At 31.9% G+C, this 19,964-nt stretch overlaps 1 protein-coding gene across 2 annotated transcripts in view; it reads left to right on the forward strand.

Annotated features, from left to right (window-relative positions):
* scaf (scarface) overlaps positions 1–19,964 on the forward strand; it is a 64,458-nt gene that overhangs the window by 29,834 nt on the left and 14,660 nt on the right. For both annotated transcript variants that reach the window (XM_036376981.2, XM_036376977.2), the window contains exon 2: positions 3,659–4,030. In XM_036376981.2, coding sequence (XP_036232874.2) covers positions 3,710–4,030 — 321 coding nt within the window. In that variant the 5' untranslated portion in view covers positions 3,659–3,709. The remainder of the gene's footprint in view (positions 1–3,658; positions 4,031–19,964) is intronic.

A 19,964-nucleotide genomic window follows, 5' to 3' on the forward strand; every position in this document is an offset into this window, starting at 1 on the left:
AATAGTACAAACATAAACACATTTGTTTCATATATATCATATTTTGCACAATTGCATACATATTAGAATGTTCACAATTTATTTATTTTTTTTTTGAATTTCTGGCTAAAAAAATATCGTTTCACTACCTTATTCAAATATTAATAGATCGGTATATTAAACATAAGTCATTCAAATATTTCTTCTTTTTAATGCATTAAAAGACTACCGACAACTCAACTCAGTCGTTCAACTCAACTTGGTGCCCGGATAAACAGTATTGATCTTTAATTTCTGTCTTAAGGAAATTTTTTGATATAAATACAGCAATTAAGTGGTATATATATTTTTCTACAAAATATTTTGATATTCTACAACCTATGGAGTTAGCTCTTTAATTATAAACATTCCCTTTTTCAATTTAAACTCAAAAATTATTAATATCGGAAAGATATTTTGTCAAACAAAAATTTTTTCCATACAAGAACTTGATTTATAGTGGTCTGATCTGAACAATTTCTTGGGATATTGTTCCGTTGCCTTGGACAATAGTCCATTTAAATATCGTAAAGAAAAACTGGTCCGATATCGATGGTTAATATTTGGCGGAGAGCAGCTTCTTGGGACAAAAAGGACATGTGCAAAATTTTAGATCAGTATCTCAAAAACTGAAAAACTAGTTCGAGTATGTACACACAAACGGACAGATAAACAATGATAAATAAAATCAGCTCGTCATGCTGATCATTCATATATATATATATATATATATATATATTTTAGGGTATCCGACGTTTTCTTTTGGGTGTTACAAGCTTGGTGACTAAACTTAATATAGCTGTCCAGGTTACAAATATTAAAAATGCTTGATAGCTATTACTTACACATATCTATGCAAGAGAGTGAACGAAAGTGATCAGTTGACTCGTTAAAGAATAGAGGCACTAATCCCGAATTTCTTAATTCATTATTATTTTATGCTTATAAAATTAACAACCTTGTGTTAAAACCTGGAGCAAAGGTCCTCTTCGATTCGATTTTCTCTGTCATTTTCAAAAGTTGCTTTTTTGTCAAGATTTACATATGTAAACAGGAATAAACTTACTCAGTTAAATTCATTAAAAGAAAGTTTATTGATATATTTTTAAAATGGTATAGGTTAGGTTAGGTTGATACTCCCTTTTCTTTTCGACATCCTCAAAGTTTGGTGATTTAAAAAAATTATTTAAGTTTGTCTTGGTACTTAAGAATAATAGATACGTCCCCTAATAATAATAGTAATTTCTGAGGGGAACTAAAAACTTATTTTCCAAATAGTTTTTTTTTAGATTTATTAAAAATTAAATACAAAACTTCAGATTTAATTTCTCATTGTGTATAATATATGTTTGATGTTTGATATAAAAAAGTTTTAATGTATTTAAAAATAATAGAATCGTATGCAATATTAATTGAAATGTTTTATTTACGACGTATTTTCAATTGGTCGTCCAGAATTACTTCAAAATTGATATATTCTTTGACTCAATGTGCTATTAACATATGAAAGCAAACAAAATGTCAATTTCATAAAATACAGGCACATCCTAGTGTCGAAAAATTATACTATTTTTCCAATGCAATCTAATAAATTTTAAGAAAAATAAAGCATCAAATTTAAAAGGTGTCAAAATCGCATGCTATACTTGTTCTAAACTCTAATTTTGGGATGTAGTAAAAGTAAAGGGATCCAGAGATTTGTCTAATGTATTATTTTCAATTAAAAATAAATTTTTAAATACTTATTAATTCAAAAATATCTATTAATAGATAATTAGGTAAAAAAACATCTGGAAAAAAAATAATACACACCCTAATGCACATACACACCACCCGTATTTCTGATTGATAACGATCAAAATGTTTGGAAATTGTGAAATTCTTGTTTAACACCACCAACTCTTGACGTTTGCAGCGGTGTTCACACCTTATTTGTTACTCCACAGCATGTATGGTTCCTCCTGCCACTTTTAGTAGTTAATCTGTCACTCAATGATGTAGTGGCTGCCAGAAGTGCTCACTCAAAACATAAATAAAAATAATATAATAAAATCGAGGCATAAAGAATACAAAAATACAAGAAATCGCGCACACTTGTCTTGTTAAGTGCGTGTGGGATACAGCGCTGACAGTTTTAGGCCGCATTTATTTGCTCACCAATGTCCCACATTTTTCCCAAAGCCACTAAACTTTACCAACTTTCAACTTGCAGACTCATTAACGATCACTTAATCGATATTTTATTGCCAATAGATGAATTGTAGGTACCAAACACCTTCCGTTCACTATTCATTATTGATTATTAATTATACACTTACTCAGCTATGTCTCACAGAGATTTGGGTGAAAATTAGCTGTGGGGCATTTCAAGTATTTATTAGCTGAACATTCAATTAATACTTTGAAAGCAATAACAAGGTGGGAAAGCCCCAAAAACGTTTATTAATTTATTAACATTTGTGAATTTCAAACACTTTCACGGCACAACTTAATTTCGGTTCGATAGCAAATTAATTTGTTAACCTTTTGCCTTCAACATTTCACTTTCAAAAAAATCTATCGTAATTTATGGCCATAAAGATTTCAACAGTTCACCGCGTTCATTTATCAATTAATCTGCTAAGCCGCAGCATTGAAATTCGATTATCCGGGTTATGTCTAGATCCAGTTTCTGTACGGCAGTATATAGATATTATTAAGGCAATTAATGTAAAATTAATTTGATGAGCGAACCATTACATAATTGTTACAACAGCAGAAGGGCGGCCCGGCGCACGCGTGTTCACATACATAAGTATGCAAATCTACATAGGTGTTGCAATTTATTAGAGGAACTAATATAATAAAGTAAACAGTTAAAAGCGGCATAAAATTATTTACAACAAAAGCACACACATACAACTTTATGGACGAATAAGAGGTTGTTTAAATGAATGCAGTAAGCGCCGCCTAATTGAAACATTTGTTTACATATTTTTTAAAAAGTTGCCAGCTGGTTGAGAAATATAATTTACCATCGTATGCAAATTAAGAAAAGGGTATAAAATGGAATGTAGTAATGGTTAAAAATACAATAAATGAACGATTAATAGCATAAAATACAGTTTTACCAAAGTTACCACCTCACTGAAACAAAATATATGTAAATATGTTGCGAAATGGAACTCTAAAAATTAAATAATTCATACTATTATTGATAAAATTCAATATACACACAAACTTAATTTTTTGAATACCTTATATGGCTTTTATATTTCTAACACTCAATTTTTCCTATTGAATTCTTGACTCGTTTATTTAAAATTATTTGTTTTAGTTTTTAAAAAGTTTTACTTAAAATTTCTTGGTAATTTTAATTTATTCATGCAATTAATTTTATTTTAATTTTAATAATTCATGCTAAGAATAACACAACAATAGGCAATAGTTAAAAGCATATAATTGCTTACCGTTATGTTCGAAGTTTTGCATAAATAAGTTAAATTAATACAACTAGTTGTTGTATGCCTAATTTGCATTTTTATTGATAAATAATAGACCCCTTTGGGTATTTTATTTATTAGCTTAAATTTTAACTTTATTTTAAAATGTAACTGTACAAAATATATATTTATTTTCCCCTTTTCTCTCTACATTACAGCCTCTGCATTTACATTTAGTCGCCTTAAATAACTTAACCTAGAAATCTACAATGTTACGGTGTCAGCATATTCTGCTCGGCCTTGCGGTCACACTATGCTGTGGCGCCAGCTTCGCACAGTATTCATCGAATATGTTCCTTAATGGTGAATATCAGAATGGCATTAAAGCGAATCCAAGTAAATCAAACGCAATAAGTCCGGCAACAAATATATTTTTGGAGCATGCAATTATAAGTCGGCAGGCATCACCGTTTAAAGGACCCACCTATTTACCACCTGAGGAAATTCTGAAGTGTTCCGCCGGCAAACAATGTGTTTTGCAGGGACAATGTTTGGATGGTTACTTTTCGAATCCATCTTTAAAGGCACAAGTAAGTGATTCAAAAAATAGTTTAGGCACAAATATGAAGATTTGGTTGATAGAACAGTTAGTCTATACATGTATATGCATATATTTTGTTATCTCTACTCTACGTTGGCATACTCATAGAATGTCGTAACTCAATAGTATAAAAGTGAAGGAAAATTTAAATTTAAAAATTATTTTTTGTAAATAAACAGTGTATAAATAATACCGATATTATTTTTTTTTTGCTAAATAAAGCCATATATATAGTTCATTATTTATATTTAACCAAAATTTTTATATTTTTGAGTTATGTCACTCTTTTAGGTAACAAGCAAAAAATTAAGGAATAACAAAGTTCTATGAACAGGCAACTGATCTGATTTTTTGCAATATTATCGGGTTCATTTGATACCATTAAAATATTATTTTGTGTAGTTGCCACCAGTCTTGAAAGAAATTTTTTTATGAAAGAGCTTAATAGTGTAAAAATTTTGTTCTTGGAGTTCTTGCTCAAACTTTCTTTTTCCCAATAGCATCGGTTTAGCTTAAAATTAATAAACATTCAAGAAATTAGTACTATTTAAATCCATATTATTACATACAAACAAAAACAAATGAAGGCAAATTTATATAAGAACGGTAATTTCAGCAAGTCCTATATTCTATATCCAGTATTTGTTATCGTGCTATAATAAGAAAAATAACAAAAATCGTCGTTTTTAGCTGATTTGAAATAACAAATCCACAGTTTTTCCGTTTTTATACAGAAAGGTCAAGCGGTTGTTGATCCAAAATACGCGGTGCAATACAAAAGAATATTTTATAAATTCGGATGCAAACAATAAATATATATACGAGAATACATACGTATTATATACATGTATATAGTAGGTATTTCATATGTTATAGCTTGGCGTATAAAAGCGTAGTGGTAAAATTGAAACTTTAAAACTTTAAAACCACTAATTTATTTCATTGGTTTTCAAACTAAAACCAAAAACAATGATAAAACAAAATACCAAACTGAATTCCATTAGCATGGCTCATAGTTTTCGGAAGCAAATAATGCTTTAAAATTAAAAACAAAAGGAGAAAAGCGAGTAGTTATGAAATTCCGTGATTTACGCATTGATTTTTAATCAAACATTTATTTACATGCTGCTTTCGTAACAATTTGCAAATGTGTACGTGCGTGTGTGCGCATACAATTTGGTCGGTCACTGGCAAACGAAAGACTTAAGCAACGAACTTGTTCTGTATGCAAGCGGCTCCAGCGACTGACTCACACACTTATATACATTTAAAACATATGCATGCTGTTGTAAGTACATATGTATGTATTTATGCATGTAATCAATGTTGTGGTTGTTGTTGTTGTTGTAAAATTTGAATCTACGAAGAATTCGAAAAACCCAATTGCCGCACGCTTGTGAATTCGCCAAACGGAGGCATACAAACAGCAAATAATAAACACATAAACAGTAACAACAACAACAAGGGCGCAAGCGTAATGTAGTAAGCAAATGTATGCATAAATAAGTAAATACAAATGTAACTGCTGTGCGCTGTTGAATATTACACTGGGCGAGTGCATATATTCTGAGCAAATACAACAAACATGTGTGAGCCAGCATGTTGGTGGACATTGTCGTAGGCGCTGATGATGCTTTGTTGCATTTTTTTGTCTGATTTGTTTCTATATATCTTTTATATATACTTCTTTATATATTACTACCTTTTTTGTTTTAGTATTTAATTTGATTTTGTTACGCGGCCACTTATGGGAATTGCTGCCAAGCATTCAAGTGTGTGTAGAGTCATGGTTTGGCTTTTTGTAGCAGGCAATTTGCTGAGCAAACGAAAATAATGTGAACAGGGAAGTTAGCTCGAATTAAACTTGACTTTGTAATGAAGCATTTGCCATTGTTGTTAAAACGTAATTTACTTTTAAATTATTGCATTTAAAAAAAAAAAATTATATATATAAATATATATGTATAATACAGCAACACTAAAAATGACAACAAAAAAAGCGTAAAAAAACAAGAAAATAATATAACTTCGATTGCACCGTAGCTATAACACCCTTCACAGGTCCATTTTGTATAGTAACTAAATGTATAATTAAATCAAAATAAGTAAGCGGCCAACGGTTGTGCAAGTTATTTTTACTTTCCACTTTCTTTCATATAGACAACTTTCAAGTCGAATTAAAGTTACTTAAAAAGGAACAAATATTTTTTATGAAGCTCTTTGGATCGATCAATTTGTATTGGGAGATTGTAAGGCAGTCTGCGAAAATAATCAGTGTCAAATTTCGTGAAGATAATTTCTGAAATAAAAAAAATGTTCCATACAAGAATTTGATTTTGGCGATGGGATTGTGGCGGCTATATGCAATAACATAGTAGTCCGACAAAAATTTGTTCAGAGAATTTAACAATGCCTTGTACAATAATCTGTGTCAAATTTCGTGAATATATCTTATCAAATAAATTACTTTTTATAAAAGGAGTTGCTTTTGACTGAATAGATTATATGACAGCTTTATCCTATAGTAGTCCGACATCGTCGATTATGACATTCTTGGGTAGAAAAGAACGTATACAAAATTTTTCATCGATGTCTCAAAAACTAAGAATAGTTCGCGTATATACATACAGACTGTCTGATGAACACGGCTAAATCGAATCAAGTTCATCATACTGATCCAGAGTATATTATATACTTTATAGGGCTTCCACCATTTCCTTCTGGGTGCTACAAGCTTCGTGACAAACTTAATATAACCTGTTCAAGGTATAAAAATAAAATAAAATAACAAATGAGCAGAACCCCACCACCATCAATAGCGGGTGTTGCTAAGTACAAGCAATGCTTTAAAAAAATACCAAAGTGTTGTATTTTGTATTTTGTAATTTCATTGCTAATTCCGACTGTGTGTTGTTTCTGATTCACACGTTTAATTTGTGCGAAACACATTATTAGACGCTTACACAGCCGGCACTGTGAGAAATTCAATTCATTTGGCTTTTGTGTGCTGCAATTGTGTTCCAATTCATGCATTAGGAAATGCCCACACCATGCGGATCACAAGCCATGGCTGCTGCTGCCAGTGCCAAGCAAAGCCGTCTCGAATGCAATAGAAATTTATTTGTACGATTCCGTTACTGCTTAAGCTTTTTTAATGGTCTATGACGAATGTTGAGAAATGTCTAACCAAATATATGGATTTGTATATGCATATGTCTCTCAGCCGTAGTCCGCCTCTATAATATGAGAATTATATAGATGTAAATTGTGTTTTTGAATTCAATTCTCAGCACATTTTAGCCTGTGTCCAATTCAGGTTTTCTCATCACAAAATATTTGGTCGCTGAAGGTCCAACGTATAAAAATGCATATTTGATTTGAATCATCCGGCTCATAGGAAATCCGCAATGTGGTTTGGGGTTTTCCTTTAAAACATTTCGAGTTTATATATTTTTTAAACAATAAACTGTAATTTGTTGCCAAGAAAGCGAAGGCAGACGACACACAATTGTTGTGATTGCTGCAGTTTACAAAAGAGCTGAATTTTTTTAAACATTGAATAGCCATTAAAATTGCCGTTTTGTTCACTTTGATATTTGATTTTTTCTTCATCACCCTTCTATGTGTTGTTGTGATCTGCTGAAAGAAATCAAAAATTGACAGCTTTAACAATTATTAAATAATTTTAGTTTTTAACATAGCCGAGTTTCACACCTAAATCGCTGAGCTGATTTGTTTTTAAACTAGGACTAAGACTAGAAAAGCCTGTTAAATGTTAGGAAATAGTTGAGAGACTATTTTCTATATGAATTTCTTCTACAATTGCCTCTTACTAGACTTTGAAATGTCGCAACCAAAAGTTCCAAATTTGGGCGTAAAATACAATTTTGATTGAGGTTAGAATATGAATTCGCAAGTTATCAACTTTGAGAAATAAAAAATGAAAATAAATAAGTTAGGAAGTTCTAAGTTCGGGTGTAACCGAACATTTATACTCTCGCAAATTGCAAGAATCAAAGCCCGGGAAAGTACTTTAGGTGTTGGCAAAATTTTATATTAAAGGAAGTATTGATCCGATTCAACTCATTTTTGACACAAAGGCATAGTATTATCAGAGTTATTTATTTTACTATTTAAATTTCAATTATATATCCTCTACATTGAAATTGACCGATATTTTCGGTGAAAAGTCAACAATAGGCACTAGGGTCCACATATTCAGTGCCTAGTCGCCTGAACAGTTTTGGTTCGATTTATATAATTTTTGGTTACAAGGTGGCATGCTTTAAACGTATTATTCACGCAAAGTTTTACGCCTATATAATCATTGTTGCTTGATTTGCATAGTGGAAAGTGAAAGAATGATGGAATTTAAAATGGTAGTATATGAGAAATAGGCGTGGTTATAATCCGATGTCACCCATTTTAGCACTATAACATAGAAATATAAGAAGAATGTTATGTGTTATGAGGCCGAAACACGCCTACTTAAAAAAAAAAAATTAAACTGCAGATACCTATCCCGAAATTAATCCTGTATACTGAATAACAGTCTTGTATCTTATTGTGCAGCTTAGTTATGGAAATTTATTTATTTTTGATTAGTGGCGTTTTGTGGCCAACAGTTTTACGGTACTCAGAAACATGTGTACCAAGTTTCATAAACATATCTCAATTTTTACTCAAGTTACAGCTTGCACAGACGGACGGACGAATAGACGGACAGACAGTCACCCGGATTTCAACTCGTCTCTTCATCCTGATCATTTATATATACATAACTCTATATCTAACTCGATTAGTTTTAGGTGATACAAACAACCGTTAGGTGAACAAAACTATTATACTCTGTAGCAACATGTTGCAAGAGTATACAAATATTGATATTTCTAAAACTCAAAGTTAATTTATTGAAATTAGAAGCTAGATTCTATAGCTTATTTGCACTTTTAACTTCTATACCCAATTTTGAGGGTACACATTTTTTAGCAAATAAAGTCTAAATGATTGAGGTTAGAATATGAATTATCTAACATATTACGATTTAAAACCCTACAAATAATAATTTGAGGCTGAAATATAAAATAATTAAATTCAATTATTTGAGGTTAGAATAATAATTTATATTAGCGAAGTTGTAGTTAATACTTTGGTTGCATACAGAAGTGGAGAAGATTGCACTTTGCGTAACAAATATATTTTTTCGAAAGAAAAAAATACACACATTACAGAAACAATTTATATACATATATTTTTTGCATTTAAGTGGATATTTGCACTCTTGTAACATTTTTTGTTACAAAAATATTTTTCCAAGGTCATTCAAATAAACGTCTACTTTCGTGATGTCTTTAATTGACCTTCTTCAAGCAAATTCACTCTGAATGCCAGTGCTTAGTCGCAATTTTTAAATTGACCTCTCAACACAATGTCAAATACTATTTCAAAGTGCTCACAATATTGCACTTAAAATCGAGTGTGAGTAACAATGATACTCATCGCACGAATTATCTCTTCATGTCCAAAGATTTATGTAAAATGTGGGGCTTCCGCTTAAATTGAGCTGCCAACTCACGCATTTTCATTCTACCTAACGACCTCATTTGAGCGACTTGTTCGTTCAGCGCCATTTATACTGGCGTGACCTTAACAGAATTTAGAAATTAAAATTTTTAAACAACGAAATTAATGGTGCAGCGTCAGCTGCTTTGGTGGTGATGATGATTTTTCTTGCGAAAAGCAGAGTACTTTATTAGCCAGCTTTTATATTTGACGTCAAAATTTGAGATATTGTGTGTTTTCATCGTGATTTCAATAGGGAACATAAATTATTTTCCACTTTAGTTTTAACACATAATAAATTACTTTTGAAATCAGGAAACTAGCAGCGTCATACTGCATACTTGCTATTGAACCCGTCGAAACTCCTTGGAGGCACTACAAACGCTAAATTAATGTACTTATTTACTTTAGTTTTTATTGAAAGGTAGTTCATCCATTGCTTATGCTATATTTCAATGACACTTAACCTCAAATATTGGTGGCAGAAAACGTGATCACTTCAATTTGAATAAGGCGCGCATGAAACTCAAAAAAAAAGAGAAGAATAATAGTTAATGCTTTTTGCTATTTTCCTTTGTTATGTTTTGCCCGTAAGTACAGCGTTGAACACATGTATTCTCAAGGTCGTATAATTAGTGTCCGTTTGTAATACCATTTTTGTTGTAAACAATTTATCATACAGCAATAACAGGACTATTATGAAACCAAATATAGAACAGACAATATTTAGCGAAATATAAATAGTTTAGAAACTATTAAAATTCCGTTTCATTCGTAGTTAGTCAACGAAGTAGCGCGCTCTACTGGCTTACTGCCAAAAATTCTACCCCAAACATATGCGTAATGCATAGTAATTTTTAAAACAATACTTTTTACTAATGAATATAAACGCTAGTTGTCATGCCGGACGCGTTTTTCATTTTTTCTGAAATTTTTTTTACCAACATTCCGTGTTACATCATAAATTAATATCGTATTAGAGAGCTGATCGTGTATTACCTCATACCATAGTTGTATTACCAGTATCTCTTCTGGCCACGTGTAGCTACCGCTGCTGCTTCTGCTGCTCAAAAACTGGATGGTACTCTATTAAGTCAGTGAGGCGTAGGTTCTAGCAAATGAATATTTTAATTAGCATTCGAGATTTCAAAAGTCACAAATCATCAAGTCTACTGTCTACCTAGAACTTGTTGCTGATCGGCGGTTGACTCAAGCGCTACGCGTATAATCACCAGCGGACAGACAAAATGTCAAACGCTTGTCAACCGACTAAGCATGGCATAAACTTGATGATATCGTAAAGCTTAGAATGATACCAACTTTGAAGGGTAAGAACAACAGTTAAGCCGACATTTGAGAGAGCCGAAAATGCGTAAAAATATAACATAACATAAATACATGCATTTGTCATTGTAGTTTTGCTTATGTGCAATTAATTTGTCTGAACGATTTTTATTTACGTTATTGAGTTGATTAATGATCTAAATATGAGCATATGATGGATTCGATTGACGAATAAACTAGTCGCTCATTTCATTTTCAAATTCGAAAAAGAGTGCTAACTCAATTTAGTAAATAACCGGTTCATTTATTTTGATTAAGCACATGTCTTCCTTAATAATAAAGCAACACCAATCATAATTTAAAAATATTTTTATGGACAATTCGAAGTTAGTATTTAATGCTATTATATCTATTCCTAAAATTCAATAAAAAGCCGAATATTCAATTAATCAAATAATTAATTAATAACATAGGGAAAAAATTAGTGGAAGACTGATATGCTTTTCAAAGAGGTGCTTAATTTAGTCAATTAATAATTTAGGTTTATAGGTTCCATTGTAGGTGAATAGTTAATTGACTTAATTAATAAAACCCATATTACAAGTTTGTCTGAAAACTAACGCTACTTTCAACTTTTTTAATATTTTTAGTACGTATCAAGTATTTAGATCAAATTTAAAGACATTTTGAGCATGCCTACATATCCACTAAATTTTATTGTATCAGTTATTGATCATTATGACTGATAATATTTTGTAATTTTTCTAACAAAAATTAACAATAATCTAATATTTCTTTTGACCTTCAAAAAAAAAGGATAAAAGATCTCTTCCTTATAAAATATGAGTTAACATACTTAGACAAAAATTACTAGAAATTTATGGACCCAAAATCTATACCTATATATCAAGACTCCTTCGTCAATTGATAGTACTTTATAATGCTTGAAACCGGCAGAGTAAACGATGCCTTTTTTTGAATAGCATTTTCTTTTCTCAATTTATTCTTCGAATTCTTGATGAAATAATTTAAGGGTGATAATTTTTATTGCACATTTCCATCAAAACGTGAAAAATTCACATAAAAAACGTTATAGCTGAAACGTATTGCATACAAATTATTAGTTAATGTATATTATGAGCCTCTGATTAAACCAAAGCTCTATTAAACTTATCTACAAGTTTTAACTGGTAAAACAAAATTTTAATAAGCTTGTTCCCACACTCTTCTCACACTACCAAGCATTAAATTCAATTTCCCACACAGATAATTGTTATTGAAAAAGTATATGAAAATACTTTCTAATAAAAACATTAATTTATTAATTTTTATTGCCATATAGATATAAACAATACATATAAATACAAGATAACATGTGAATTTAATAGTTGAAAAGTACGTAAAAGTCACGAGCGATGAAAATCGAATTATTTATTATTATTGTTATTTAATATTGTAGTTTAAAGTTTATATTTCAAATGCTGTTTATTTGTTTCGCTTGGTATACAGAAAAATAGGTTCATAGATACCTCTAAAAAAGCCTCATCAAGAATGAGCTCTTAATTGTAACGGGAAGACCCTCCGCCTTACAGTTTTCTATTTTTTTCTTATTATCAGATAGAAAAATTCATATCTCGCTTCCAACTCCTTGAAAAAGTATCTTGTTTCTTAGAAATTGTAGGAAATTGAATACTCTACAAACTTGTTTATTACGATTTACTGTTCTGAGTAGTCTGAGTACGAAAAAAAATACATATTCGTTTTTTTGACTGCCTCTAATATTTATATATATGATATTTCTCACAATAATCCATGTCAAACTTCGTCAAGATATTTCGTCCAATGAGAAAGTTTTCCATACAAGCACTTGATTCCGATCGTTCAGTTTGTATGTCAGCTATATATAATACTATAGTTCCGACGAATGAGCAGCTTATTGGTAAGAAAATGACGGGTGCAAAATTTCAGATCGAGATCACAACAACTGAGGCACTAGTTCGCATATATACAGACAGATAGGCATGGCTAAATCCACTCAGCTCATTACGCTGATCATTTAAAAATATACTTTTTAGGGTCTCTGACGTTTCCTTTTTGGTGTTACAAACATCGTGACAAACTTAATATACCCGTTTCAGGGTATAATTAAAAGTTCAAGTTACAGAAAAAGTGATAAGAGAAACTCCAAAATTGTCATTAATTTTTGGTGTGAAATAAAGCTAAAACCTGAGTCTTATAAATATGTTTAGAGAAATTGTCATTTCTTCTCTCAACTGTACTCTCAGAAAAATTTTGTATAAAAAAACTTTTTACTCTCTTTTTATTCATATAAACTTTTTTTGCCTAAAAATTTTTTTAAACTATTTAATTTCTGGTCAGTACAGAGGGAATTTAAATATTCGTAGAATCAGTTAAGAAAGTTCAAGTTTGGAAAAAATTTCTTCGTTAAAAATAAACATCTACGCAAAGACAGATACGTGCTTATATGTATATCCATAGTATAACTCTCAAATATTCTAGATTTCAAGTATATACATACTTTTTTAGTTCAAAACAATTGTCAAAAATGTCTTCAATCCATATTAATCATAAGTTTACACGCCAACAAGTGGTATAACATGACTTGTGAACCTTCACACGCTTACACGCGTAACTTTGACACTAAATATGAGAGCTGTCAAATGTATTTAGGCGTGCAACTGTGAATTTAGCGGTATTTAATCATATAAGCCATAATAAATTAAAAACCACGAGCCTTACAGACAACTTATTTAAAATGTAAACAATAAGTCAAGCGTGTGTGTGTGTGTGAGTGTGAGTGTCAGTGGTCGAATCGATCATATAATAAATCAAAAAGCAATTAGAGTTATGACTTCGATTATTTGCAGACGAAATATGTAAATGCAAATGTTTTAATATAAATGTGTGCAAATCATAAGAGGGATTAAATTAATATTTTCGTCACTGTATGCAATTTATCGCAAGCTATTTCATTTGATTTGCTGCGGATAAATTCGTATCGATTTAACAAGAAAATTGGAAAACTGACAGCAAGTGCATACATATAAATATATATATGCATTTAAATATTTATCCAATACAATTATATACTGTATATGCATATATGTATATATGGTATATATGAGTATAATATGCATACCGGCATCCGGAGGCATGTCATCGCGCTTTAATAGCATTTTTAGAATAAAGAAGCAATAGCTTTTTCTGAAAATCTGACATCTGCCAACACCAATGGCAATTGCCCATTAATCGTTGCTCATTCAATTGCATTAGCAGCAACGTTTCTGGTCAAAAGCTGCTGTACAAAATAGTTTTCTGGGGTCAATGTGATTGTGGTAACTTATTTACATAACTTGTCAAATATGTAGATACACAAATAGTAAAATGATGAACTAAAAAGTAAAAATGACAGTTCCACGCTAAAATAGATCTAGTTCGAAAAGCAACTAGTTTGAAAATAGAGTTTTTGGTCTGAAAATTAACCACTCTGAAAGAAAACATTCTTGTGCTTCTTTATAGTAAACTTACTATGCTAGAATCGGAGCTTCAAAAAAAAGGCAGCCTTTCACCAGTTATAGAATGCATTAAATATGATATATTTATGATTTTATTTTCTTTATTTTTTATAAATTTTCCTTGCCTGCGGACTATTTTCACTCCGCAGCATACAACTGGCTAAAATATTAGGTAAAATAAAAAGTTCGTTCGGTTTTTTATCGATTTTTCAAAAGATGATAACTTTGTGTACATTTGTCCGATTTAAATCAAATATGCGCCGTTTTGTTCGTAAACTTGTTGCCAACGAGATGCCAAACTCGGAGAGTCAATTTTCACAGGTCTCTCTTGAGGCCAACTTCTCACCATTAAGCGCGTTCGCCATGGACAGGAAAAGATGGTAATCACTTGGTGCCAGGTCCGGACTATAAGGTGGGTGCATTAGAACCTCCCATCCGCACTCCAGGAGCTTCTGGCGAGTCACCAAAGACGTGTGTGGCCTGGCGTTGTCCTGATGGAACACAATTCGGCCTCTATTGATCAAAGATGGCCTCTTCTGGATGAGTGCTGCCTTCAAGCGGTCCAGTTGTTGGCAGTAGAGGGCCGAATTGAGCGTTTGGCCATAGGGGAGCAGCTCGCAGTAGATGATTCCTTGCCCATCCCACCAAACACACAGCAAAACCTTCCTGGCCGTCAATCACTTTTCATCGCCAGTCACAATCCGCTTCAGAAACGGGTCGATTTTGTTGCGATTCTGCAGCGATTTGCAGATGGAAATTCGGTCCATCATGTTTTTTGCGTTAGTTCGTGTGGCACCCAAACAACGAGCTTCTTTTTGAATCCAAGGTTATGCAAATGGTTCCAAACGGTTTTCTGGCTTATCTTTAGTTCCTCAGCAATTAAATAAGTGCTCACGTGACGGTCTGTTTCCACTATTTCCATGATTTTATCGCAATTTTCGACGACAGGCCTCCCGACGCGTGGTGCATCTTTGACATCGAAATTACCGGAACGGAACCTAGCAAATCTGAGTAAATCAATCGAAAAACTGTCAAAGACAAACTTTTAGCGCGAATAAACACGTTTTCAGCGCCGTACAGTATGACATGATGCGACACGTAACACTACTACTAGTACTATAGCTTAATAAAAAATAATTTATTTTTTCGAAAATGGCGTAGTGCGAAAGAAGACTAGTAATAAAATTCTTTATAATTCTTTGTAATGTATTTATGTAGTTTTTTTTAATTGAAACTAGTGTTTTAGTACATAATTACACAAAATTTCTTGGTCTAATTTGAATTAGTATAATACTAGAATAATTTTGAGCAAAAGATGATCATTGACTACACACAGAATAACATCATATCAAACATATATTATATAATATACCGGTTGTATGAAAAAAGAAGGCGAACTGACTCCAAAGTTGAACGAAAGGTTCATACTGGTTGTGCGATACTTTACTGCTAGCTCATTTTACAACATACTTGGTCTGTAAACAACTGGCTGCGAAATCAGCTCTTAGACTGAGGAAATCCTCCCTATTAGTCGCCTGTAATAAGGGATATTCTATGATACTTGTAAGTTCTTGTTTCGACCCTTGAAATCTCATAGTATTGAACTTAAATTCGGTCTCCAATATTGTCTACCCTTCCAAAGGGAGAAAGGGGCGAGGTGGACAGGGACGCAAGGACAAGCATATATACGGACGGGTCCAAACTAGGTAATCAATTGGGAGGTGGTGTTTTTTCAGCAAAATTAGATACCAAAAACGCCTTCCGTCTATCAGACGACAAAGAATTCTTTGTCAGAATAAGAGGGCTCACAACAAGAAATATATTTATATATACAGATAGCCAAGCGGATTTGAAATCACTAAAGTCTCTTCATTGCCATATAAAAATGCAACGGGTTTCAGGACATGGTGATATCCCTAGTAACTGTAAAGCAAATGAACTAGTCAGAGCAGCAGACTAGGAACACCAAATATGACTATTGTAGAAGGTAGAAAAAGAGTAGACTATAAAACATCTTCTATGCGAATGCAAGGTTTTGTATAGCAAAAGTATCGCAACTATAGGTCTAGAAGATTTGGACGACGTTTCGAAGGTTGCGCAGATAAAACTTTTTGTACTGTTGAACTTCATCAGAAACGCCGAGTGGTTCAGAGAGGAGACAATAGAGTGAGGGGATTTTAGTCTCGGTGCTATCACAATGAGCCTCCTAATGGCCTAGGTGCATCGTCAGACAGCCGCGCTACCTATCTATCTACCTAACTCATTTTATTACTGGGTTAATATAAACAATTATTACCAACCAACTATTTGAAATAGGATATATGCATTTGTAGAGACATACATAAGTTTGAACGTTAAGGTGTACATACTGTTTTTGTTATTAATGCAATGTTTTTAATAAATAATTCTTTATAGACGGGTATTGGAATATTTTTGGTAGAAATTAAATGTTATAAAAAAACTGTTATTAACTATTAATATTTGAAATATAATGACAATAAAAAAAATTAATTAATTACAATATAAATATTAAAAATAGGAATAAAATTTATAGTTTCTAAATTTGAAGCATACAGAAATGAGTATTGCTATGGTTGGTTTAAAAGGGAGGCGCTTGAGCGGCCATTATTCAGGCAATATCTCGCTTTTACTTTCTTCTATTGAATTTAACTCGAATCGAAGACGCCTAAGTACACAACAAAATGCAACAATATTGAGACGCCGAGCGCTTGATAGCTTATTCCTACACATATACAATTTTTTTTTAAATTTTCCATATGTCCCACCCTAATGCGCATATAATTTTATAATAAACTTATTTCCAAGCAAATTTAAATGCTTAGCAATCGTTTGCCAAATGTTTTGCAACTTGCAACTATGCAGATGCAAATGCTTAGACAACACTTTGTAGCATATCTGACAGCGGTAATTTGTGCATACACAAATATGTATTGGCAAAAACAAAGAACTAAACGACGGTGTAATAAGTAAATGCCATTTTTGTGTTGGAGACCTCGAAGCGCTAGATAAAGAATCAATAAGAGCGATTTTTATGCCTCAAGGCAGTATTTTGTAGACAGGGTGTTATTGATTTGTGCATAGTATAGTTGTTACAACCGTTTATATGATCAAAGTGAGAATATTTATAAAAGTAAATTATTTTATTATGTCCATGCTAAAAGATTTTTGATATGTACCATATAATTTTAAAACCACACGCATAAAAATAAAATATATAAACAGAGTTCGGAGTTTCTCTATTGCTCAGCTAGTCTAGACAATATATGTATGAAAACGAAAAATTATGTTTTACATCAGCAAGTCAATATTTTCCTGATTCTTTTTGCAATTGCTGTTAGTTTCCTCACAAAACTTTTCCTCTACAATGGAAACTGATATGTATGAACAGTATTAATTTTCTCAAGCCGGTACTTCGAACTCCAATCGTTAAGTATACAAACATAATTGTCTACAAATTTTGCAAAATTATGATGCTTTATATGTACATAAATGTGTATTTGTGGACATAGTGTAAACATTTCATAATCAAAACTTGTAAATTAGTTTTCTGGAAATTTTATTTTAACACAAACTGCAAGAAAAGAAGAAGCTATTAAGTATTTTGAAGCTTTTTGGTAATTTAAAAAGACGCTTACTTACTTACGTAAATATTCGTACATATTTAATTGCTTACCATATGAGTTTTGCCTTATACACTAGCCGACAATGAAAAAAATTGTCTTTGAATTTTGGCACCACGGTGGTAAAGCTATAAAATTTCCGCGAATTTTCATTAATGCAAGCCAGAATATCGCATAATAAAGCCTGGGAGAACGCTGGTGACCCACAAGACAATTTATTAGGTAGTAAATAAATTGAGTAAAGGAATTTTAACTTTCATACAATATCCATACATGTATTTATTTCGAATATATTGTAGATATAATGTAGTTTTGTACATATAAAGGGTCTACCAACAAGAACGTCATGATGTTAAAATGAAATTAAGCACCCAAATTTGGTCAAAGTAGGTTCTGTTTTTTTGTTTTTTTTTTTTGTGATGCAGATAATTTTATGTCATGCCACCACGGCTTCGTTTGCATATCTTCATCTGTTACGCCATTTTTCGATGACCGGGTGCAACATTTGTCTTCGAACTCTTCGAGTGTTGCTGGTTGATTGTCGTAAACCTTTGATTTAATATACCCCCAGAGAAAATAATCTACAGACGTTAAATCGCATGATCTTGACGGCCATTTGATTGTGCCATTTCTCGAAATTAACGAGTCGCCGAACTATACACGCAATGTGTCCATGTTTAGACGTGAAACATGAGACGGCGCACCGTCCTGTTGGTATATATATCTATAGAATGTCCGCATTGATTTAATAAAATTCCGAACAAATCGGTCAACATCGTGTTATAACGCTTGCTATTGACGGTAACGGCATTTCCTGTCTCATTTTGAAAGAAATACACGAAAATTTGACTGACCCCAATAGCGGTAATTTTGTTTGTTGACGAAGCCACTAAGATTTATCTGAGAAGATGATTTTTCGGAGAACTTGGACAATGCGCTGTACCAAAGTGAAGCGTGACACAATGAAATGGCAATCCTTTCTTAACACACTGACAAAATTTAACACAAATTCGCCACGACCTGTCAAAATCACGTCATCCTTATTGGTAGACGCTGTGCATCGATCTATGTATGCTTTGTAAAGTCATAACCGTAGAAAATAGCTATAATGTATGTGTGGTAATATAAGAAGTAATGCATATGTTGTTTCCCACATTGCAACATATTGAAATAACCGTTATATTGAAAAATTGTACAAGGTAATTATGTAATCATAATGATGTTGCTTTTTCCAGGAAAATAACAAAGGAATTAAAGATAAGTAAGAAAAAATTCGTTTGCTTTGCTTTCATAGCCTTCGAGATAGATATATAAGCCTAAAAATTTATTTGTTCAAGCATCGATTCCATTGCTTGTTGTGTTAGAGATCTACTCTCTTATTTAAACGTTTATATGGGAAAACAACAATAAAGGTTTCGGGAGTAGTACAACACAAAAGAGTGTGGAATATCTTCTGAAAGTGGTATAACTGCATGCTATTCGTTTTCTTTATGTCAGTCTAATGCATTTACACCAGTTGTTTGTTCGATTCAGCACTCCCCAAGGTCAGTCAAATCGACATAAACTAATATTTAAGTTCATCAGAGCGTTCAAAATTATTTTTACCCCCATGTATCCAATAATAATTTTAATTTATATATAACAATAGCATTATTGCTTGAAAAACACTGTGTTGCCCCACTTTTTTTTATTAAACAATTACAAAATGGCTAATGATACACTGTTGCAAATCAAATTCACACCTGATTAAAAAGTAATTATTTATTTTGTTTTGAATAAAGTCACACCTTAAGATGATTAATACTCCTTTTTTGTGTTATTCAGCATTTAAATTAGTTGCTTCTGTTCCACAGCTGTATTTTGCCTGGTAAAATCGCTTGTTATGTAATTTAATGTAGAT

This window comes from Bactrocera oleae, chromosome 4 (genome assembly GCF_042242935.1).
Source record: "Bactrocera oleae isolate idBacOlea1 chromosome 4, idBacOlea1, whole genome shotgun sequence".
Lineage (NCBI taxonomy): Eukaryota > Metazoa > Arthropoda > Insecta > Diptera > Tephritidae > Bactrocera > Bactrocera oleae.